General features: G+C 48.2%; 1 protein-coding gene across 8 annotated transcripts in view; it reads left to right on the forward strand.

Moving 5' to 3' along the window:
* The window catches only part of KDM2B (lysine demethylase 2B), a 152,489-nt gene that overhangs the window by 26,690 nt on the left and 102,661 nt on the right, over positions 1-23,138 (forward strand). For 2 of the 8 annotated variants that reach the window (XM_086681615.1, XM_086681616.1), the window contains exons 1-4: positions 144-458; positions 1,526-1,670; positions 4,662-4,740; positions 6,027-6,073. In XM_086681615.1, coding sequence (XP_086537741.1) covers positions 426-458; positions 1,526-1,670; positions 4,662-4,740; positions 6,027-6,073 — 304 coding nt within the window. In that variant the 5' untranslated portion in view covers positions 144-425. Of the gene's footprint in view, positions 1-142; positions 498-790; positions 858-954; positions 1,216-1,525; positions 1,671-4,661; positions 4,741-6,026; positions 6,074-23,138 lie in introns of those variants that run through there. The other 6 variants (XM_086681620.1, XM_086681618.1, XM_086681613.1 and 3 more) reach the window with 5 other exon arrangements.

Here is a 23,138-nt window from a genome sequence, read left to right on the forward strand (position 1 = left end):
TGCAAGGCGCACTCGTGACCCAACAACAAAACAGCGATGCCAGGGCGCTAACGGCGCCCGGTGCCTCCCGGGCGCCCTCCCCGCCCCTCACCTCCTCGGGCAGCCGCCCCCGCCCCCCCCCATCCCGGGCCGACTGCCCCCTCCACTAGCCCGGCCGCGGGCTCAGAGCGCGATCGGCAACAATGTTTACGTTCCGGGGATTATGACGTCGACGCCTCCCCCCCCACAACTGCTGAAAATGGTTTCCTAGGACTTTGCAAACGGATCTGCTTAAGTGTTGGTGCAAAACTTTGTAGATCTCGGCTCTGGCTTGCTTTATTTATTTATTTTTTGGTTTGTTTTCTTTGGTCTTCCCTCCTTCCCCCCTCCGCCAAAATGCAGGGGGCAGGAGTGTTGACAATTAATTGGTGAACTCTCCTAAAAAAATGGAGGCAGAGAAAGACTCTGGAAGAAGATTGGTGTGTAGCTTTTTTTTTTTTTTTCCAAATCTGTATCTGGTAATGATAGATCTATTTTTTTTTGTTGTTGTTGTTTCTTGCTGCCTTTTCTTTCCTTTTCTGTATTTTGCAAGAGGACCGGAAAAAAAATATAATAAATTGCATGCAAAAGGAAGCAAGCAGCTTACTCCTCCAGTCCCTTGTGAGGCTCAGAGTCTCAGACACTTAAGTGGGGAGGTGGTAGAGGGGAAAGGCGTGGAGAGGGACTGAGCGGGCTCGGGGTTCGCCCGGAATCTGGGGGGCTGCAGGGCCCGGCGCTGGGCGGTCGAGGGAGGAGGCAGGGGATGCGGGGAGTGGTGGGGGAGTCTCCTTAGGAAGTGAGTGTGCGCGCGCGCTTGTGGGGAGATGAGGCAGCTGCTGGTGCGTTTTGGGGTCTACGATGGGAGCTTTGTGGCGGGCCGTCTGCCTCTCCCCCTCCCAAGCCCCGACCTCCCCCTCCACCTCTTCTTCTAGCATTGGCGGGCGGTCGGCGGGGGTGGCTGGGGTCTCAGCCCTTCCATTTCAGCTTTCCAGCTTCCCGAGTAGCTCGGGGGCGGCTCCAGTCTTAGAAATGCCGCCGGCCCCCGGTTCCGGCTTCCCGGCTCTGCCGCCGCGGCCGCCCGGGCTGCTGTTAGCGCCGAGCGGGGCGCTGCGGCGGCTCCTCCCGGGGCCTACAAATGCCCCGCCAGCCCGTGCGCGGAGCCCCCTTCGCGGGTTACATAACCAGGCTCCCGGCCGAGTGGGCAAAACTCAACACCTATCGGGGGTGGGGGGGGCCAAGGGAGAGCCCCCCAGATGTCCTTTCCATGGCCTCCAAAGATGCAGGAGGGGAGTGCCCTGTACAGGGCACCGCCGGTCCCCGGGGGTGCGGGCCCCTCTCGTTATCCCGATTTTCAGCATCTTTGGCATTTGCGCAAAGTTGCTCGGGTCGCAATGGTGGGGTGCGGGGGGCGCGCGACTCCTGCACCTGCTTGAGCTGGGCCTAGGGTAAGAGACGACCCCCAGTCCCCCCAATAATGCCTCGGGCTCTCTGGTTTGGGTCCCTGCAGCGCCCGATTGACCGCCAGAGATACGACGAGAACGAGGACTTGTCGGACGTGGAGGAGATCGTCAGCGTCCGCGGCTTCAGCCTGGAGGAGAAGCTGCGCAGTCAGCTGTACCAGGGGGACTTCGTGCACGCCATGGAGGGCAAAGGTGAGGCGCCCCCTCCTCGGGCCGCGCTCCGCGCCGCGGGCCGAGCGCACGTGGGGAGGGAGCTGCCGGTGGCTGGGTTCGTATTTCGCGCCCGCGTCCCCCATTCCAGGGGATCCGGTGACGAAACGAGGCCGAGCACTGGGGGGGTGGGGTGGGGTGGCGAAGGAGGAGGGCAGGCGGGAACGGGAGCCGGGCGTGGGCCTAGACCCGGCCCGCGCCCACAGTGGGCCCCAGGGTGGGCAGAGCCAGGGGACTGGTGGTCAGAGGGACCTGGGGACTGACGGGTGGGCCGAGGGAGGGCGGGTGCGCGGCATTCTACCCCTCCCAGAGCCAGCTCAGCTCCTTGTAGCTGCGTGAGGTGCGGCTGCCTGTCTGGGAGAGGGGCTGGGGTGTCCCAGGGACATTGTGATGAGAGTCCCCCTAGGCCCGAAGCCTCCCAAACCCCGTCCTATTTCGGGCCGTGCCGGTTAGGAGCTGGTGCTGGGGATGCTCTGGTTGCTGAATGATGCTTCCTCAGCCCCTGGGATCTGCAGAACCCCATAACCTTCTGGTCTCTGCCAGATTTGAGCAGAGGCTGGGTCAGTTCAGAGCTGTTGTCTGGAGCCCCCAGTTATGTTTGAGGCCTCTGGCCCTTCAGCCTTGACAGTTTGAAGTGGGGACGGGGGGTAAGAGAGTTCTACCCCCTCAGGCTTCAGGCTGAGATCCCTGACCACCGGAGTTTGAAGTGAAAACTTGGGGTAGCCCTCTGGGGAACCAAGTCTCTTCTTAGACTGAGACTTCGAGAGTTCTGTCCCTTGTAGGCCCTGCCAGTCTAGAGGAGAAGTTGGGGAAGCCTCTGGGGTTTTGGGGTGCCACCCTGAGATCTTCACGGCCTGAGTTTCTCCCTGGCTCTAGTATTAGAAAGGTGTCTGTGGTGTCCCGCCAAGGTTGGGGTGATGCTCTAGCTTGGTCTGAGACTTCCAGAGGCCCTGTGTGACCTCTGGCTCTGCCTGTGGGGTTGGGGCTTTGGAGATACCCCTGCCTACCTAGGTATTTCCCTATGCTGTCTGGGGTTTCTAAGTTTGGTTTTTTCCTCTCAGATACTCAAGTTTCCTTTATAATACACCATTTCCATTTTGTTGCCCCCCCCCCCCCCATCCACCTTGGAAAACCCTTCCATCCCTCAGTGAGCTGATAACAGGGGAAGGGCCTCCCCCTCCAGGTTCTGGTTGAGTGGCTGGGGCTGTAGGTTAGCCCCCAGATGAGACAGTCCTGGCTTTGCATTTTTGAAGTTTCTCCTTTGTGCCCACTGCTTCCTGGGGTTCAGTGGTAGGGGGTAGTTGTTGGGGGAGGGAAGAAGAACTTTCTTCCAGCCTGCCAAGTCTTAAGAGCATTGCATATGCAGGCAGACAGTCTGGGGGGGGGGGGGGGGGCGGGGGGTGGAGAACTAGTCTCAACTACATTTAAATTTCCTTAGCACAAATGGGATTTTACACAAATCCTCTCACAAATCCTTAGCACAAATTCCTCTCGTTTCCTTCTCATTTTGAGTTTGGTGAATCCTATGAGAAAACGACATGCAAACTCTTCCTAGTTATTTGTGAAGAATTCTCAGCCCCAAATCTGAGTGTTTTCTCAAGCTCTTTTGAGGAAGTTGAAGCTGAGGAGGGGGGGGTGGTTGGAGCTGGGTTTTGGGTGTGGGCGTGTAGGGGGTGGATTCCAGCTAGGGAGAGTCCTTAAATCTGCTGTCCAGGCTCTTTTCAAAGGAGAGGGTCCTTGCGTTTTGGTAGTTAATTCAGATCTGGCCCCAAAATTCGAGGGAGGAGCTGAGAAACAGAAGGAGCCCTTAGCCTGGATTCAAAGTAGAAGCTTCTTAAACTTCTCTGCCTTTAAATCCTTAGGAATCCCCATTCACTGTGAGCCCCTGGGGATCTGAGCTGCTAAGGTCAGGGCTTTCCCCAGCTCTGGTTTTGTTCTCTCCCTCTGCTCTGAGCAGGGTTGCCTTGGCCTCCTCCCCCACCAAGCTGCCCTGGTGAACCATTTGCCTGGGGCAGGGGCTTCAGTGGCCTGTGATCTCTCTTCTGACTGGCCAGGGAGGGCTTGTGCCCTTGTGGAGTGCCTTGGTTCACCTGAGGCTTTGGGGATGTGATGGTTTATCTGCGCTTCCCTCAACTCCCTATTTAGGGATAGGGAAGGTTGGGTCAGATCCCCTGGTTTTGGAACTCGAAGAACATAGAAACTAAGGCCTCCTTCATTCTCCAGGGCTTTCGTTAAGGGTTTTGGGGTCTACTCTAGACAAACCCGGGACAGAAAACTACCTTGTGAATTTTCTTTGGGCCTCAGTGTGCCCTCTTCACACAGCCTTCACCTGGGGAGCATTCTTCTCTGTTACCCAGTTGAAGCAAGTATTGTGATAGCTGCAGCAGAATTTCACTATTAAGACAACAAAGCTGTGCCCAGTTCTCTAGTTATTTTGGCACCAAATACACAGTTTCCAGGGAAACCAGCTTCCCCCCCCTCCCCTTCACTATGCAGGATATTACAATAAGATCTTCCCTGATGCTCAGCTACAATGAGAACTCTCCTCCCAGCCTCCTCTCTGGGGCTTCAGATCCTCCCAGGTGGTATTCTTCAATTTTGCACTGCCTTTACTTTCTGAGCTCAGCTTGGGGTGCGTTTCTCTGTCCCTCTTTCTCAGCGATCTGGGGCCTTTTTCTGTGCGGGGCTCTTTCATGAATCTCCCTCCCCACCCTCCCTGGCCTTGGGCTGCTCATTGACAAGTTCTGACCCGTGGGGCATGCAGGGAATGACTGAGTAGGCAGAGGAGCTGATAGTTGGCCTGGCTTCTCCTGGGCTGTGCCTGCTCCATTTCCTTGTCATTTTACGGGGAGCTTTGCCCTAGAGCTGGTGCCTGCATCGAATATAACCATGTCTTTCCTCTGACCAACTGATCGTGGTTCATTTGCTCCCTCATGACTTAACCAACCTGTTTTAATTCCAATATCCAAACAGATTTCAACTATGAGTACGTGCAGAGAGAAGCTCTCAGGGTTCCCCTGATATTTCGAGAAAAGGATGGACTGGGGATTAAGTAAGTTGCTGAAACTAATTGCTTCTTCCCATGTCTCACTCCCTTACAGTTTATAGTTTGGGATGGATTTCCTGAGCCCTCCTCCCCACCTCTCATCACAGAGAAGGATCTTTCTTCACTACCTGGGGATAGAATCTCTTTGTTCAAAGCCTGAAAAAGGGGAAAAACTCTCCAAAGACTGATCTTTTTCAGGGAATTTGGGCAGAGACGACAGAGGGTACTTGAACAGTGTTCACTTCTTTCCCTGACCCATCACAGTTAACGTCCAGCGACTCTCTAAAGAGAACATAGTACTCCCCAAATTAGGAAACTGAGGCAGGGCCTGAGCTGTGAAGGGAGTGGCCAGTCTCTAACTCCAGAGGCAGGGTACCTAGATACATATTTTTCTACTCTGGACTCCCACTACGTGGGAAATTGGTCCTTTTCTGTGGAGGGCATATTTCCTAGGTTGCCAGGCTCCTTGCCTCCTCTTTCTCTGCCCCAGCACCTGCCTCCCCAACTGTGTGTTGTTTGGTTTCCATTCTCTTTGGGATCTGTCAGAGCTCCAGGTGGGGTGGGGGAGACATCCGACATCCGGGAGGAAGGCTGGAAGAACAGGTTTCCGCCCCTTGGGCTGGGGTGGAGAGGAGGCTGTGGGTGGCATCCCAGCTTGCCTCCCTCTCCAGCATCTACTGCCAGGCTCGCTCAAGAGTCTCATTCCCAGGGTAGAAATCAAACCTCTGGCGTCACTGTGAATTAATAGTGAATGTCAGCACAGTCATTATGGCCTATGTTACCAAATGCCCGGAATTGGAATGATGTGTGTCTTTTTTTTTCCCCTTTGAACTTAAAGGGATCCCTCCAACCCTCCATAGAGCTCCTTTTTATGGAGATTGTTTGCTAGGGGAAGAGACAAAGAGAGGGCTGCTGACCCTAAAAGAAAGCAGGTGTTTGAATGCCTAGCTCTAGGACTTACCTTTGACACCACAATTCAGTCTTTCCCTGAAAAGTGGGGTGGACAGTGGATGTCTCATCCACTTTTCTGTGGCAGTGCTGAATTCCTACTGGGGAGAGTGAGAGGGTTTGGTTTGCCTACTGAAGTGAGGAAAGGGCTCGATGGTTGGAGAGTGACCCTCTCTGGGGGCACTCACTGGTCTATCCCCCTCCCTCTGGATTATCTCATTCTGGGTTCCCCAACTGAGAGCCAGGGAACCCTCTTGGAAAAATGGTTTCCCCCTGCCCCAGAGTTGGGTCTAACTCTGTTGTTTCTGGCTTCTCAGCAAATATCTGTGCTTCTCTTTTTCCAGGATGCCTGACCCTGATTTCACAGTCCGAGATGTCAAACTCCTAGTGGGTAAGTTGCTCACTGTGTGTGCAGCTCAGAGATGCCGAAGTTGGGGGGGGGGGAGGGACAAGAGGCAGAGGTCTTCGCCACCCTCCTGTTTAGATTTTTAACTGCCTTTGAAAAGAAAGTCCCCGTGGGAGGAGGCAGGAGCAGGTGTGAGCTGCAACCGTCTCATTCCGGAGAACAGGTCAGATTGCAAAGTCGTAAGAAGCTGTGTGAGAGGGTGTTGGCCAGTGCGCAGTTTTATGAGGGCTGATTTGGACCCTAGCCTCCATCACAACACAATCTTAGATTTCTCCTTTGCATTGTTTGGGGCTTGCTGGGTAAACACTGGGTGCTTTGTGACCCCTGAAAGACTTTCAGACTTTGGAGGGGAGGGATCCTGCTTCCTGCTTCCTCAGGGTTCTAGACAGGTCTAGGGTGGGGTTTGCCACTGAGTACCCAGCATATGCTTATTAACTCCCCGAGCACCTGCCGAGTGTGCTCTGCAGAGTGATCACTTAGTGCTCCAGACTCCTGACCTGGCATTTCAGATGTTACAGGACGTCCTTCAATAAATCCGTTCTTTCCAGAAGTGTTTCTCAAGTAGCTCCTTCATGGCAGGCAAGTTCAGAGCTGTGAACATGACAGACAAGATCCCTGTCCTCTTGGTTGGAGCGATAGGCAACAGACAAGTAAATAGTTTTTAAAAATCGATACCTTTTTGGAAGATGATAAGGCCTATGAAGAAACAAGGCAGGGTAATGGGCTGTGTCTTAGATGGGCTGGTCAGAGAGGGCCTGGGGTGTGTGTGTGTGTGTGTGTGTGTGTGTGTGTGTGTACATATGGACAGCCTGACTGATGAGAAGCCAGCTGTGGGAAAGAACATTTCAGATTGAGGGATAGGCCAGGTCAAAGGCCAGGAGGTGGGGGACGAGTGGAGTGAGCAAGGGGGAAAAGAGAAAAGGGGAGAGGTCACAGGGCCAGAGCCATGTAGGGCATTACAGGCCCTGGTGGGGAGTTTGGGTTTGGCTCCCAGTGTGGTGGGAAGCCCTGGGGAGTTTTAAAGTGGGGTGAAGGGGGTAGACATGCAATCTGATCACTCTCTTTGGGAGAGGTTTAAAAACACTTTTTTAATTGACATAAAATTCATAGGCCGTAAAATTCACTATTTAACCACTTTGGAGTGTACAACTCAGTGCTTTTAGTACGTTCACAAGGTTGTGCAGCCATCGCCACGATATGATTTCAGAATCCTATCACCTCTAAAGTCAGCCCTGTACCTCCCAGTTCTCTGCTTTCAACTCCCAACAACCAGGGATGTGCTTTTTGCCTCCGTGGGTTTGTCTGTTCTGGACATTTCGTGGAAGTGGAATCATATAATATGTGGCCTTTTGTGATTGGCTTCTTTCACTTAGCATCGTGTGTTTGAGGTTCATCCATGTTGTAGCAGGTGTCAGTGCTTCATTCCTTTTTTTTTTTTTAATTTATTTTTGAGAGAGAGAGAGAGGGAGAGAGAATGAGTGGGGGAGGGGCAGACAAAGGGGGACAGAGGATCTGAAGTGGGCTCTCTGCTGTCAGCACAGCAGACATGGGGCTCCAACCCACAGACCCACAAACCTGGAGATCATGATCTAAGCTGAACTTGGACACTTAACTGACTGAGCCACCCAGGCGCCCCAGTGCTTGGTTCCTTTTTATGGCTGAATATGATTCCAGTGGACGTGTGTGCATAGACCACATTTTGTTTATCCATTCATCAGTTGCTGGACATTTTGCTTGTTTCTCTCTCTGTTATAGATAATGCTGCCATGAATATTTGTGTACAAGTTTTTGTGTGAACACATGTTTTCATTTCTCTTGGGTCTACACCTAGTTAATTGGGTCATATGTTAACTTTATTTAACCCGAGGAACTGCCAGACTTTTTCAAAGCAGCTGCACCACTTTACATTCCCATTAGGAATGCAGGAGGGCTCCAATTTCTCCACATCCTCGCCAAACCTTGTTATTGCCTGTCCTTTTTTTTTTCTGTTTTAATTTTTTTTTTTTTAAGTTTAAGTAGGCTCTATGCCCAACATGGAGCCCAAAATGGGGCTCAAACTCAAGACTCTGAGATCGAGACCTGAGCTGAGCTTAAGAATCGAACATTTGGGGCACATGAGTGGCTCAAGTTGTTTAAGTGTCCGACTTGAGCTCGGGTCATGATTTTATGGTTCGTGGGTTCCCACATTGGCCTGCTTCAGTTTCTGTGTCTCCCTCTCTCTCTGCCCCTCTCCTGCTCATACTCCATTTCTCTCTGTGTCTCAAAAATAAACAAACATTAAAAAAAAAAAAAAAGAGTCGGATGCTTAATAGACTGAGCAACCCAGGCATCCCTGCCTGTCTTTTTTTTTTTTTTTTTTTTTTTTTAATGTTCATTCATTTTTGAGAGACAGAGCGGAGGCAGGGGTGGGGCAGAGAGAGAGAGAGAGAGAGGGAGACACAGAATCCAAAGCAGACTCCAGGCTCTGAGCAGTCAGCATAGAGCCTGACGTGGGGCTCGAACCCACAAACTGCGAGATCATGACCTGAGCCGGAGTTGGACGCTTAACCAACTGAGCCACCCAGGCACCCTAGGACATAATTTTTTTTAAAGCTGGATTCTAGAAATGCTGAAGGAAGTGAATATCACAGCAGAAGCAGCAGACTTTCTGACCCTGTGCGGAAGATGGCATGATGGACCCCCAAAATTAAGTCTTGGCACATACGACTCATTCTGGGGCCGCAACCCCACCCTACCCTTTGCTGCTGGACAACCTTAGTTTGAGGCCCACCTCTGCCAGTTGACTGATTTGGGGCATGCTGCTTAATCGACCTAAGCCTCTGTTCCCTCATCTGCAAAATAGATCTAGTAGCAGAATCTGCCTCAGTGGAGGATTCTAGAAGAGAATGAATGAATGCTTGGCATTTTGTTGGCAGATGAGTGCTTGATGAATGGTCCCTGTTATTATTTATCATAAAAGAAGGCCATGGATGTGATAAAATTCTCTTTTTTATTTTATTTTATTTTTTGAGAGAGAGAGAGAGAGAGCAGGGGAGGGGCAGAGAGAGAGGGAGAGCAAGAATCCTAAGCAGGCTCCACACTGTCAGCGCAGAGCCCGATGTGGGCTCTAACTCATGAACCATGAGATCATGACCTGAGCCGAAATCAAGAGTTGGATGCTTAACTGAATGAGCCACCTAGGAGCCCCGATAAAATTCTCTTTATGAGCAAGGATGAAAGCTAGATTCTCAAGTCTGAGGTTCAGGCGACATCAGAGTCTTAGTAATGTTGCTCTTGGCCCTTTTGAGGAACTTAAAAGCCCTTTGCAGTTTTATTTTGCTCTAGTCATTTCCAGGCTTCTACTGCTTTCTTTGCACCTCATTTGTCTGGTTGTTGAAGCAAGAGGACTCAATTAGATGGTCCTCATGTCCTTGCCAGCTCTCGAAAAGTCTGGGATGGCAAAGAAGGCAGGAATAGTGATACCTACACCCTATCTCTCTTGGCATTTCTGTGATGATCAAATGGATTGATGGGTATTGAAGTGCTTTGTGAAGATATAGTGTGTTCCATGCAGTTAGCATGGGGTATTATGCCCATTTTAATCTCTGAGAGTGCACGCAGGCTTCCGGGGAGCAGCAAAAGGGCACATACTTCACAGTGACATAAATGGCAAATGTAACTCAAGCTGGCCTAAGCAAAACAGAATTCACTGGCTTACATAATAGGTTTAGAGTGTGACCTTCAGGCACGTCTACATCTAGGTGTTCCAAGAAGATCTTGAGAGGTTGACTCTTATTTTTCCTTTCTGCTTCCCTCTTTGGCTTCCTCTTTCTGCTTCATTCTTGGGCAAAGCTTCTCCCCATGTGGTGGCAAAGATGGTGAGCCAGCAGCTCCGGCTTTATCCTGCCAGCTCAGGTTCTCCTTCCTGACCCGCCAGTCGTTCCATCAAATGTCTCTGGATTGGCTCTGATGGCTTTAGCAGCACCCCATCCCTGGAACTGGTGGCTGGGGTCAGCTGCGGCACAAGCAAGTGATCTGGGAGTGGGGAAGGGGTGATTATCCAGGGTTGCTGGGCGACATTAACATGTCCCAAACGTAAATAGGAGTTCTGCCTTGGAAGGTAGGGTATGGGGAAGGCTGCGCCAACCCTGTCAGTGTGGGATCTCACCCTCTGTCTTCTAGACTCTTGCCCCCTCCCCAGGCCTCGTACCTTGGGAGGCAACTGTTCTAGAAGGGGCCAGCTATTGAGGCACCGGTTGCAGCCACAGATTCTTCTCTAATGCCGTAAATCAGGCTTTGATCTATCAGCCCCATTTATATGCCTTCTGGGAATTCAGATACCTGGTCTCCATTCCTAACTCCTTGCCTTTAAAAACAAAAAAGTCACTTTGCATTTTTAGGACACGGTACACTTTAAAAAAAAAAAAAAGGCTTTTTATTGAAGTATAATGTACATATAGAAAAGTGCACGTATGAGAACCATACATCTTGATTAATTTTGACAAATTGAACGTACTATGGTCACTGGCACTCCAACGTTTATTTATTTTTGGGACAGAGAGAGACAGAGCATGAACGGGGGAGGGGCAGAGAGAGAGGGAGACACAGAATCGGAAACAGGCTCCAGGCTCTGAGCCATCAGCCCAGAGCCCGACGCGGGGCTCGAACTCACGGACCGCGAGATCGTGACCTGGCTGAAGTCGGACGCTTAACCGACTGCGCCACCCAGGCGCCCCCTGGTCACTGGCACTCCAGAATCAACCCCTGTGTCCCTATCCAGTCACTGCCCTCCATTGTCATCCTGACTTCTAGCAGCGTGGATGAATTTCGCCTGTGTTCATCATACTTTATGACAGTGGAATCAGGCAGGCGTCCACTTTTACTTTCAACTTCTTTTGCTCAGCTTGGTGTTTATAAGACTCATCGATACTGTTGTGTATAGTTGTAGGTGGTTTATTTTCATTGCCGTAGTTTTCTGTTGTGTGACTATTTCCCTATGTATGTATTCATCCTATTATTATTATTGTTGTTTATTTTTTGTAAGTAGGCTTCACGCCCAGCACAGAGCCCAATGCGGGGCTTGAACTCATGACTCTGAGTTCATGACCTGAGTTGAGATCCAGAGTCAGATGCTTCACTCACTGAGCCACTCAGGTGCCCCTATTCATTCTCTTATTAATGGGCACTCTGATAGCTGCCAGTTTAAGGCTGCTGTGAACACCCCAGGACATGACTTTTGGTGAACAGATGGGTGCATTTCAGTTGGGCATATACCTAAGAGTGGAACTGTTTGGGTCACAGGGTATGAGCATGTGTTTAGTTTTAGTAGACACTGTCAGTAACCGTCCACAGGGCTTGGTCTGCTTCTCATTGCTCTGCATCCTCACCAAGAGTTCATGTTTCCATCCTTTTTTTTTTTTTTTTTAAAGTAGGCTCTACACCCATCACGGAGTCCAATTCGGGACTTGTACTCACGACCCTGAGATCAAGACCTACCTGAAATCAAGAGTCAGACAGTTAACCAACTGAGCAACCTAGGCTCCGCTTTCCATCCTTTTCATTTTTTTTTTTTTTTTTTTTGAGAGACAGAGAGTGCAAGTGAGCAAGGAGAAGAGAGAAAGAGAGAGAGAGAGTCCCACGAGGGGAGAGAGAGAGAAAGAGAAGCGGGGCTCACCCTGGGCTTGTGTTTTACCTGAAGCAGGGCTCCAGCTTACCCGATGTGGGACTTGAACTCACGAACTGTGAGATCATGACCTGAGCTGAAGTCAGATGCTTAAGGACTGAGCCACCCAGGTGCCCCATCCTTTTAATTTTAGTCACACTTCTGTGCTGGAGGGAGTATAGTTTTATCACATGGTGGTTTTAATTTGCATTTCTTTAATAACTAATGAAATTGCACTCTGTTTCATATGTTTATGTGAGCTGTCTGATCAAGTCTTTTCTCCATTATTTTGAAGGGTTGTCTCTTGTTGATTGTAAGAAGTATTAGTTTGCAAGGGCCGCCATGACGAAGTACCATAGACTGGATGATTTAAATAACAGAACATTTTTTTTAAGTTTTTAGATGTTTATTTACTTATTTTGAGAGAGAGAGAGAGAGAGAGAGAGAGAGAGAGAGGGAGCAAGCATGAACAGGGGAGGGGCAGAGAGGGAGGGAGAGCTAGAATCCCCAGCAGGCTCCGTGCTGTCAACACAGAGCCCAACACAGGGCTCAAACCATGAGCTGTGAGATTGTGACTTGAGCCAACATTAAGAGTCTCACGCTTAGCTGACTGAGCCATCCAGGCACCCTGCAGAAATTTATTTTCTCACAATTACGGAGCTAGAAGTCCAAGATGGAAGTGTTTGTTGTGGGGCTGGTTTCTCTGAAGACCTCTCTCCTTGGTTTGTAGATGACTGTCTTCTCCCTGTGTCTTCATATGGTCTTCCTTCTGTTTCTGTGAACTAATCTCTTTTTATATCAGTCTTGGGGCGCCTGGGGGGCTCAGTTGGTTAAGCATCTGATTCTTGATTTCAGCTCAGGTCATGATCTCAACAGTTCATGAGATCGATCCCTACATTGGGCTGTGCGCTGACAGCACAGAGCCTTCTTGGGATTCTCTCTCTCCATCTTTCTCTGCCCCTCCCTCACTCATGCGCAGGCTCTCTCTCTCTCAAAATAAATAAATAAGCTTAAAAAAAGGGGGACATCAGTCTTGTTCAATTAGGGCCCACCCTAAAGGTCTTATTTTAACTTAATTACCTCTTTAAAGACTGTTCTCAAACATGATTACATTTTGAGATCCTGGGGGTTAGGAGCTCAACACATAAATGTTAGGGGACACAATTCAGCCCACAACATAAAGTTTCTTGATCTATTCTGGATATGATTATACATTCCAAAATCTCTTACTTTGTGGATTGTGTTGCCTTTTCACACCCCTAAAGGTGTCTTTGAATGAACAGACAGACATTCTTTATTTTAACATAGACCGTTTAGCACTTCTTGGTCTATTACTTATTTTGTGTTTTGTTTCAGAAATATTTGCATACTGCAGGGTTGGAGGATCTTCATGTGTTTTTCTCAAAAAAAAGCTTTATCGTTCAGACTTTCACGTTTAGGTCTGTAGTTTATGTGGAATTGATTCTTGTGTTTGGTGCACAATAAGGGTCACGATCCCTTTTCTCCTGCGTGTATATCCAGTTAATCCAGTACCGTGATTGAAAAAGCATCCTCTCCCCACGGCAATGAAGTATTGTCTTTGTCGTAAATCAGGTGACTACTTTTGCATGCGTCTGTTTCTGGATGCTCCAGTGTGTCCCCTGAGCAGCTGCCCGCATCCTGCAAATAACGGGCTCAATCCCAGATAATCCATTTAAGAAGAATGGGATATTTTCACATATGTGGGTTGGGAGTTGGGGGGATAGGGAGACTGGGAAGGAATTCTAGTTGCCTCTGAAGATGCTTTAAACTTTCTGAGAAAACATATCCATAAAGTGCTGGGTCCCCACTCACTCTCTACCAATTGTGTCGCTGATTGTGTCCTGCATATTATCTTACTGTATTTCTCTCTAAAGAGGATATCCTAGCTCACCGATGTTTTCTTTGACCCCTTTTCTTGAAAAATATTCATGACAAATCACCTCATTCAGTATTTATTTATCCAATTATAGAAATAATCTCCTGTCTTTTACTGTCTGTTTACCAAATGACCTCATTTTGTCCTCACCAATAATCATATAAATTGTTACCGTTCACTCTCCCGATGGGGATCCGAGGCTCAGGGGGAACAACCCACATGGCCCGTGGATGGGCGATCTACATGGGACCTGAACTCAGCTCTGGGTGCTTCTCACACTTTTGCTTCATGACTTTCTCCTCCATTCATTCTTCCTTCGTAGTGTTACTGGTGTCTGCATTGTGTCTGGTGAAGGAGACTCACCAGACTTGGATGTGCCCTTGACAGGTTGTGCTTAGTAAATTCTCACACTTTAGAAATCAAAGATAGCTGGGGCGCCTGGGTGGCTCAGTCGGTTGAGCATCCAACTTCAGCTCAGGTCATGATCTTGAGGTTTGTGAGTTCAAGCTCCGCATTGGGCTCTCTGCTGTCAGAGCGGAGCGTAGAGCCTGCTTTGGATCCTCTGTCCCTCCCTCTCTCTGCCCCTTTCCCACTTGTGCTCTCTGAAAAATGAATAAATACTAAAAAAAAAAAAAAAAAAAAAAAAAAGTCAAAGATAGCTGACTTGCCTCCAGACTTTTCTTTTCTTTTTTTTTTTTTTAAGTTGGTTTAAAATCATAGACACTTTACATTTGAAACTCTAGAAGAGTTTGTTTTTGTTTTTGTTTTTGTTTTAATGTTTATTTTTGAGAGAGAGAGAGAGAGAGAGAGAGAGAGATCATGACTTGAGCCGAAGTCAGACGCTTCACCGACTGAACCACCCAGGTGCCCCTCTGGAAGAGCTCTTAGAATTCCTCTAGTCTTGCTTTCCCCTTACACAGGTGGGAAAAACTGAGGCCTGGAGACAAGTGACTTGCAAGTTGCCCAGACAGCAGATGGCATATCAGATTCAAACATGGGTTTGAATTTCAGTGATTGGGAGAAGATGATGCTTGTAATGGAAACCCAGAGGAAAAGTAGACTTGTGCAGGGGGTGTGGATGGGCTCAGTTCTGGCCACATTGAATGGAGCTCAGGAGAGAAATCCAGGGTGGACAGATGGCACGGGAGGCATCCACCTGGCAGAACAGATAGAAACTCAAGCAGAGGAAGGTGCATGAAGTCAGGAAGGCTGAGACTCCTGAGTGCCAAGGAAGGAGAGTTTCAGAGGAGTTCGGTTATAGTTCTTTTTTTTTCCTTTTTTCTTTTTTGTTTTTTTGTTAAATAAGTTTTAAAAATTAATTTATTTTTTTAATTTTAATTTTATTTTTAAAATATTTATTTTTGGGAGAGTGCAAGCGGGAGAGGGGCAGGGAGAGGAGGACAGAGGATTTTGAAGTGGGCTCTATGCTCGCAGGCTGACAGCAGTGAGCCCCATGTGGGGCTCAAACTCATGAACCTCAAGATCATAACTTGAGCCAAAGTCAGACACTCAACCAACTGAGCCACCCAGGTGCCCCTATTTCTTTCTTTTCTTTAATGTTTATTTATTTTTGAGAAAGAGAGAGACAGAGTGTGAGCTGGGGAGGGGCAGAGAGAGAGGGAGACACAGAATCCGAAGCAGGCTCCAGGCTCCGAGCTGTCAGCACAGAGCCCGACATGGGGCTCGAACTCAAGAACTGTGAGCTCATGACCTGAGCCAGAGTCAGATGCTTAACTGACTGAGCCACCCAGGCACCCCTTTTTTTCTTTAAGACGAGCCCCAGCTCACTGGTTTGTCCTATTTCCCTTTCCTTGGAATGCCAGTGTTCTGAAATCAAAATCTTGACTGTACCTGGGCCTTGGGGAGCTAAACTTGCTTCTGCCCACTGTTTACCTAATAGAAATCACTCCCCTGTGGGTAGCTCCTTAGACTGGAACTACTCGCATTAGCTGTTGCTTCCTGAGATCTTAGAAGCCAGGAACCTCTGCTGTATTTTTTCGTCTGATCCACATAAAACTGTATTTGCCACTATCCCCATTCCATAGATGTCAAATTGAGGCTCAGAGTGATTTGTCCACAAATAGCTAGTGTGTGGAGTTGCTGATTTGTGCCCATATCCATTTGACTAAGGAGCTGTTCTCTTAACTTCTGCACAGTACTGTGGCTGGCTCTTGGTGTCCCATAATCCAGAGCTCTGTAGCATTTTTGGCTTGAGTGTCTATTTGGATTTTCTTGGCTGATTGGGTTTCACCCTGATTTGTTAGCCTGGGTTTGTATCTTCTTCCGTTTTTTTTTTTTTTTTTTAAGTTTATTTGTTTTTGAGAGTGTGCACAGAGAGAGGGGACAGAGGATCTCAAGCAGGCTCTGTGCTGGCAGCGGTGAGCCCAACATGGGGCTCGAACTCATGAACTGTGAGATCATGACCTGAGCCGAAGTCAGACGCTCAACCAGCCGAGCCACCCAGGTGCCCCTGGTTTATATCTTACGCTCATCTGTCTGTGAGGGTCGGGATCTTGCACCCGGGGCACAGAGGACATTCTGGTATTGGATCTGTGCTGGAGATAATTTTATTTATTTATCTTTTTTTTTTATAAATTTTTTTAATAATGTTTTTATTTATTTTTGAGACAGAGAGAGACAGAGCATGAATGGGGGAGGGTCAGAGAGAGAGGGAGACACAGAATCAGAAACAGGCTCCAGGCTCTGAGCTGTCAGCCCAGAGCCTGACACGGGGCTCGAACTCACGGACCGCGAGATCATGACCTGAGCCGAAGTCGGCTGCTTAACCGACTGAGCCACCCAGGCGCCCCTGGAGATAATTTTTAAAGGTGCAGAGGTGAGGAGCCAGAAGATATCAGTGCTTAGGGAGAACTTAAGGACCTTTGTAAGCACCTTATTTCACTGAAGCCTAGACCCTACAATAGATCTGTCCCAGGTGGTGCAGATAGTGTCTGCTCTGGGCCCTCCCCTTTCCCTCATACCTTCAGTTTGGGAGAGTGTCCTCAAAAGGACTCCTGCCTTTAAGTTTACAAAGTGCTCTCAGTAATCATGTCAGAAGGTCCTATTCTCTTCACTTTACAGATGAAGAAACAGAGACCCAGAGAACTTCAGGGATATACATACCAAAGGCTTCACCGCTAGGAAAGAGTGAGATTTGAACTGTGGCCAGTGCTTTTGCTAATAAACACTACCTCTGTGAAATGGATGAGGAGACACTTTCAAGGAGCAGAATAAAAAACCATTTGAGAAACTTGAGGAAGATAGAGAGGGTTCCAGAACGACGATGGAGGACAGTTGTGGGCACTCTCAGGAGGAGTTTGGGGTCAGTGCCTGTGTATACTTTATATTAGTGTTCAAGGTGACTTTCAGCAGCCTCTTCCCGGCTCTGAGCCCGTGGCTCTTGGAACTGACTGATGGGGCCTTCAAAGCAAGGGCCATGGGGCTACGGATTAATTTCTGCAGCTGGAATTTGTTGGATGTGTGTGTAGCCTGTGAGCCCAGAGAACCAATGAGAATGGGGGGGCGGGGAGGAGAGAGAAAAGGAGGGGGGTTGAGCTGCTGGCCTACTTAGGGACGCCAGACACTGCTCAACGTGGAAAATTTTCCCTGTAACCCGTTGACTTCAGAAGCCGGAGAGTTCCATTGCTCTGGGTCCCTTGCAGGATCCAAAGGGCAGCTTGTCCCTGTCACCTGCTCCAGAGGTGGCTGCTCCCAACGCTTGGAGGGCCACATTCCATTGTTAGCACTGATCTGTCCCTTCTTCTGTCCCTTGGGGGCACACGTCTCTTCCCCCGGTACTGAGCTTCCTGCTCAGAGACCTGGCATTTACAGCCAGCTCTCCTTTGCCATCAGCAGCAGACCAGACTGGGAACCTGAGAAGATGGAGGGCTGATTCTTAATCTCCCAGCTCAGACTGAAGAGGACAGGCAGGCCTCACAGGCCCCAGTGTCCCCAGTGACCCCTGGGGCAAGCCTGTGGGTCTCATCCCCCACATGCTTCTCTCCGGTTCATGTTTAAGGGATCTGATCTATTTAAGAAGTAGGCTAAAAATCAGTGTGTCGGTCCTAGAAGAGGACCTGAAAAGACCTAACCCAGTGGTTTTCAAAGGGAAATCCCCAGAATCTGGGTCTGAGTTCTCAGCGCACCCCCCCCCCCCTTCCTGCTTTAACCTGAGCTGCTTGTTTTTATTTATGCCTTTGGCTCTTGTCAGAGCTTCTGTTTGAAGAAGGAGTTCTATGGCGGTAAAAACAGAAGTGTAAAGGTCATTCTTCCTGCCTTTGCACATGAGGCAACTGAGGCCTGGAGCAGGGTCAGTTAGGGTTGCTGGGACTGGAACTCAGCCCAGGGCTCTTGACACTGTTCCAGGTGCCCTGGAGGCATCTACCGCTCTTTGCGTGGCCTCCTGTGGGAGGAGCCAAAAAACCAGGCACCCTTGCCTCCAGTGTGGTTCTTCATGTGAGAATAAAAGAGCCTGTTACGGGGCTGTGTCTTCAGGGTTAAAATCGCGGGGCCTAAGAAGACCACATATGAGGCAGGGGCAGGAGCTCCCTTTCCCCCATCTGTCTGATTGGGACACCTCCTCATTTCCTATTCAAAACATCAGGACCCAGACCAGCTCTGTGGCTAGTGGCTAAGTGCATTGTACACCCTACCATGTGCCAGACATTGTGTTAGTTTCTCTTACATCAACGGGCCCCTTTTACAAATGAACACCCTTCCAATTCTAGAAAGGGTAAATGAGTCCCCTGAAACCACAGAGCTAGGAACAGAGCTGGGATTTGCTGGAGAGAATTTAAAAAAGTAATGAGGAGAGGGGTGCCTGTGTGGCTCAGTCAGTTAAGTGTCAGACTCTTGATTTCAGCTCAGGTCATGATCTCATGGTTCATGAGTTTGAGCCCCACCTCAGGCTTCGTGCTCACAGGGCAGAGCCTGCTTGGGATTCTCTCTCTCTCCCTCTTTTTCCATCTCTCCCCTGCTCTCTCTCCCTCTCAAAATAAGTAAATAAGCTTTGAAAAATAAAATAAATAAAACCTTAGTCATAATAGCATTATCACACCTAATCTTTTTAAAAACAACAATTCCTGGGATGCCTGGGTGGCTCAGTTAGTTAAGTGTCCGACTTTGGCTCAGGTCATGATCTCGCAGTTGGTGAGTTCAAGCCCCGTGTCGGGCTCTGTGCTGACAGTTTGGAGCCTGGAACCTGCTCTGGATTCTGTGTCTCCCTCTCTCTCTGTCCCTCCCCCACTCACACTCTGTCTCTCTCTCTCTCAAGAAATAAACATTAAAAAATAAATAAATAAATAAAAATAAAAAAATAAAAACAATAATTCCTTAAAATGAGTAAATATCAGAGGTACCTGGCTGGCCCAGTCAGTAGAGTGTGCACCTTTTGATCTTGGGGTGTGAGTTCAAGCCCCACATTGGGCATAGAGCTTACTTAAAAAAATAAAATAATTAATTTAAAAAATAAATAAAATATGTAAATATCTATATTTATTGTTCAAACTCCCAGTTTCATGTTACCATATATATCACTTCTTTGTTTGGTTTTGTTTTGTTTTGCCAGTTCTATGAGTCAAAAGGTAAATAATGTCCTTATATTGTGATTGGTTGTGATGCCTTTTAAGTCTCTTATTTATAATCTCTAGGCCCTCCTACCATCTCACACCAGTCTGAAGAAGTTGGATTGTTTGACCTGTAGAGTTTTCATGATCTGGATTTTGCCAATAGCATACCCTTGGAGTAGCTTGTGTTCTTTCTTGTGTAGTTTCCGTAAATTGGCAGTTGGATGTAGACTCCTGATCAGGTTCAGGTTCATTTCTGTCTCTCCGCACAGAAATGTACTCATTCATTCATTCATTCATTCATTCATATTTTCTGGCAACACTGCTTCACAGATGATGTTCTGTTCTTCCATCAGGAGGCACATAATGTCAGGTCATCTCTCTCTCTCTCTCTCTCTGTCTGATGTTGGCAGGCATTGATGTTTGATGTCTAGCTTCATTATCGTGTTGGGGCTACAAGGCTGGTGACGGTCTAGTTTGATCATCCTTTGTCATTTGTTGACTGGAAGACACTTGGAGAGACACTTCCCCTATTCTGCTGTTTGTTTCAGCCTAGCCCTTATCTTAGACTCAAGCCCATGGTCACTTCTCCCCACCTCTTTCTGCCTCCCTTGAAAGTGTGCTATCATTTCTGCACTTCTCCCTATCCTCTGGGGGCCGGAACCCGGCAGAGTTGAATTTTCTAGGTCTTCGCGTTTCCCTGGGGGTTTATGTTTATGGAGCCCAGGCACCTAAAAGAACTGACTTCCCTCCTCCCTTTCTTCCTGCTTCAAGCCCTCCCACAGACTGTGGTTTCCAGGACACCTGGGGAGCTGGATGGAGCTCCTCTGCACACCAAGGAAACTATTCTTAGAACCAGTGTCTCGACCTTCCGCTCCAGACCCAGTCACTCAGCCTCTCACACCCTCGGGCCTCTTTCCTGCATACCCTTACTCCCCTGTCAGCCCCAGCTGCTCCTCACTGCTCCCATCCCTCCAGGTCCTGACTTCCCTTTTCATCAGAGGGTGGGGGCCGGCTGAGGTGGGGTCAGCTGGGGCCTGCACCTGGCTAAGAGCAGAGGGAAGTGAGGATGCGTTGAGAGCCCTGGGGATTGTGATGAGGGTGATGGGAGCCTGGTGTGTGTTCAAAAAAGAAAAAACGGGCCTCTCCCACCCACATCCTTCTGTGTTCAGGGACAGTTGTCGCACTGGTGGGGCTCCTGGTTGCTCACGATTTCCAGATGTTTTTCAGGTTGGGGGGCTTCATCTCTAGCGTGGAGAGGGTTACACATACCCACCTTGAGGCACCCCCAGGCCATTTCTCAGTTTGACTGTTACTTATATGTGAGATCATATGTCATATGCTGGGCAGAACATATCACTAGAAAACACCAACATTATTTGTTCATTCCACAAGTATTTTTACTGAGTTCTTGTTATGGGCCAGGCTCTCTGTTCTAGATGTGTGGGATAGAGTAGTGAGCAAGACAGACAAGACTGCTGCCCTCATGTTGTTTACAGAGTAGTAGGGGAGAGAGACAAGAAACAAGCTGACAAAGAATTAGCATCTAGGATTAAGTGGTAGGATGTCATTGGTGGATGACATTTTCTCTTTTCGAAGCTTCTAGTCAACTACGTTTAGTTACAGGGTATGTCTGTCCTGTAACGCCTAGGACAGTGGTGGGGGTGGGGGGGGTGCGGTGGGGGAGGCCAGGGGGGCAGAATAGCCCTTCTCTGCCTTCGGGGATATTTATGGAACCCTGTGGGGTTACCCTGTCATTCTCTCGCCCTGCTTTTGGTTTGCTGAGGCTCCCATGGCACCACACCCTACGTGCTTAAAACCACAGAAGTGTATTCCCCCACAGTTCTGGAGACCAAAAGTCTGAGATCAAGGTGTTGGCAGGGCCAGGCTTCCTGGGAAGTCTCTAGGCGAGAATTCTCCAGAGATTCCTCCAGCTTCTGGCAGTTGCTGGCTTCTTTGGTGTTCACACATTGGCTTGTGTCTGCATGATTTCAATGTCTGCCTCCATCTTTATGTCGCTGTGTCCCCTCTGTGTGTGTCCAAATTTTCCGTGTCTTATAAGGACATTGGTATTGGCTAAGGGCCCACTCTCATCCACTCTGACCTCATTTTAGCTTGATCACAAATGCAAAGACCCCATTTCCAAATAGGGTCCATTTACAGGTGTCCAGGGTTAGGACTTGAACATCTCTTTTTGGGGACACAATTCAACCATAGGAGACCGCAGGGTAAGCTGGTTAGTGGGATAGTGGACACTAAGGTTAGGCCCAGGAGAGGAGGGAGCCAACACCGGGCTGTGCCTTTCATACCTCCAGCATTTTGTATGGGCCACCTCAGTTGACTCCACACTTTTTTTTTTTTAAGTTTATCTATTTATTTTGAGAGAGAGAGAACAAGCGGGCGAGGGGTGGAGAAAGGGAGAGAGAGAATCCCAAGTAGGCTGAGATGTCAGTGCAGAGCCCAATGTGGGGCTTGATGTCACAAACTGTGAGAATGTGACCTGAGCCAAAATCAAGAGTCGGACACTTATCCAACTGAGCCACCCAGGTGCCCCTAGTTTTATTATTTTTTAAAATACCTTGGGGCACCTGGGTGCCTCAGTCAGTTGAGTGTCTGACTTTGGCTCAAGTCACGATCTTGAGGTTTGTGAGCTCGAAGCCTGGAGCTTGCTTTGGATTCTGTCTCCCTCTCTGCCTCTCTCTCTCTCGCTCTCAAAAAATGAATAAACATTAAAAAATAAATAAATAAAATACCTTGACGTATGCAGGGAAATAACATTTTTAGTGGGTCATGGCACAGTTTTGGAAATTATTGCACCCTTGTAAGTAAATGATACTATTGAACTAGATTACTTTAAAGCTGCAAAAGTCATAGTTTATAGGTTAATATATGTGTGTCTGTTGTGGGGGCTCTGTATAGATGGAAATAAACAGGATGTAAGTGTTGCATAAAATATCTTACAAAAGGCAAGTGTCATGGTGTATGCAAGGCACATACATATTTGAAAACACACTTGTGCCCACAATTTACTCACAGTTACATGTGGATATGAATGTCCTGTAAGGAAGGTGTTACGTGTTTTAAAAAAACCACTAATTTTGGGGCACCTGGGTGGCTTAGTAGGTTAAGCGTCCGACTTCGGCTCAGGTCATGATCTCATGGTTTGTGAGTTCGAGCCCCGTGTCAGGCTCTGTGCTGACAGCTCGGAGTCTGGAGCCTGCTTCGGATTCAGTGTCTCCCTCTCTCACTGCCCCTTTCTCTTCCCCGCTCTGTTTTTCTGTCTGTCTGTCTCTCTCGAAAATAAACATAAAAAAAAAATTACCACTAATTTCAAGAGGTGAAGGGGAGTGGAAGGTACAGGCTTCTACTTACGGAATGAATAAGTCATGGGGATGAAAGGCACAACATAGGGAGTACAGGCAGGAGTTGTCCCAGTGTCATGTGGTTTCAGGTGGTAGCTCCAATTAGTGCTGAGCATAACATGACACAGAGACTTGTCAAATCACTGTTGTACACTTGAAACTGATGTAACATTGTGTGGCAGATGAACTGCAATGAAATATATATGTGTATCAGCAACTTGTACATTACGATGTACATACCATGAATAACTGAATATACAACATCTAATTTATTTTAGAGTTTTTCTAATGTAAATATGTGTGTACATTATGATACATGTACATGTTAATGTATATCTATATTATTGTTTACATATGTGACATATTTATACACACATGCCTATTACATGCATTATGTGTATATCATATGTGTGTACATATAATATGTGCTCACAAAAATGGATAAATTTACCCAGTTTTAAGAGGATTTTTTTTAGAACCAGATTTGGGTTGTTATGTTTTTTGACATCTTTTTATTATAGTCTTTGATTTTCGTTGTATATAAGTTGGCATCATACATAATACTGACTTGATAGAATAGTATTGA

Source organism: Puma concolor, chromosome D3 (genome assembly GCF_028749965.1).
Source record: "Puma concolor isolate L17-30 chromosome D3, mPumCon1.1.hap2, whole genome shotgun sequence".
Classification (NCBI taxonomy): domain Eukaryota; kingdom Metazoa; phylum Chordata; class Mammalia; order Carnivora; family Felidae; genus Puma; species Puma concolor.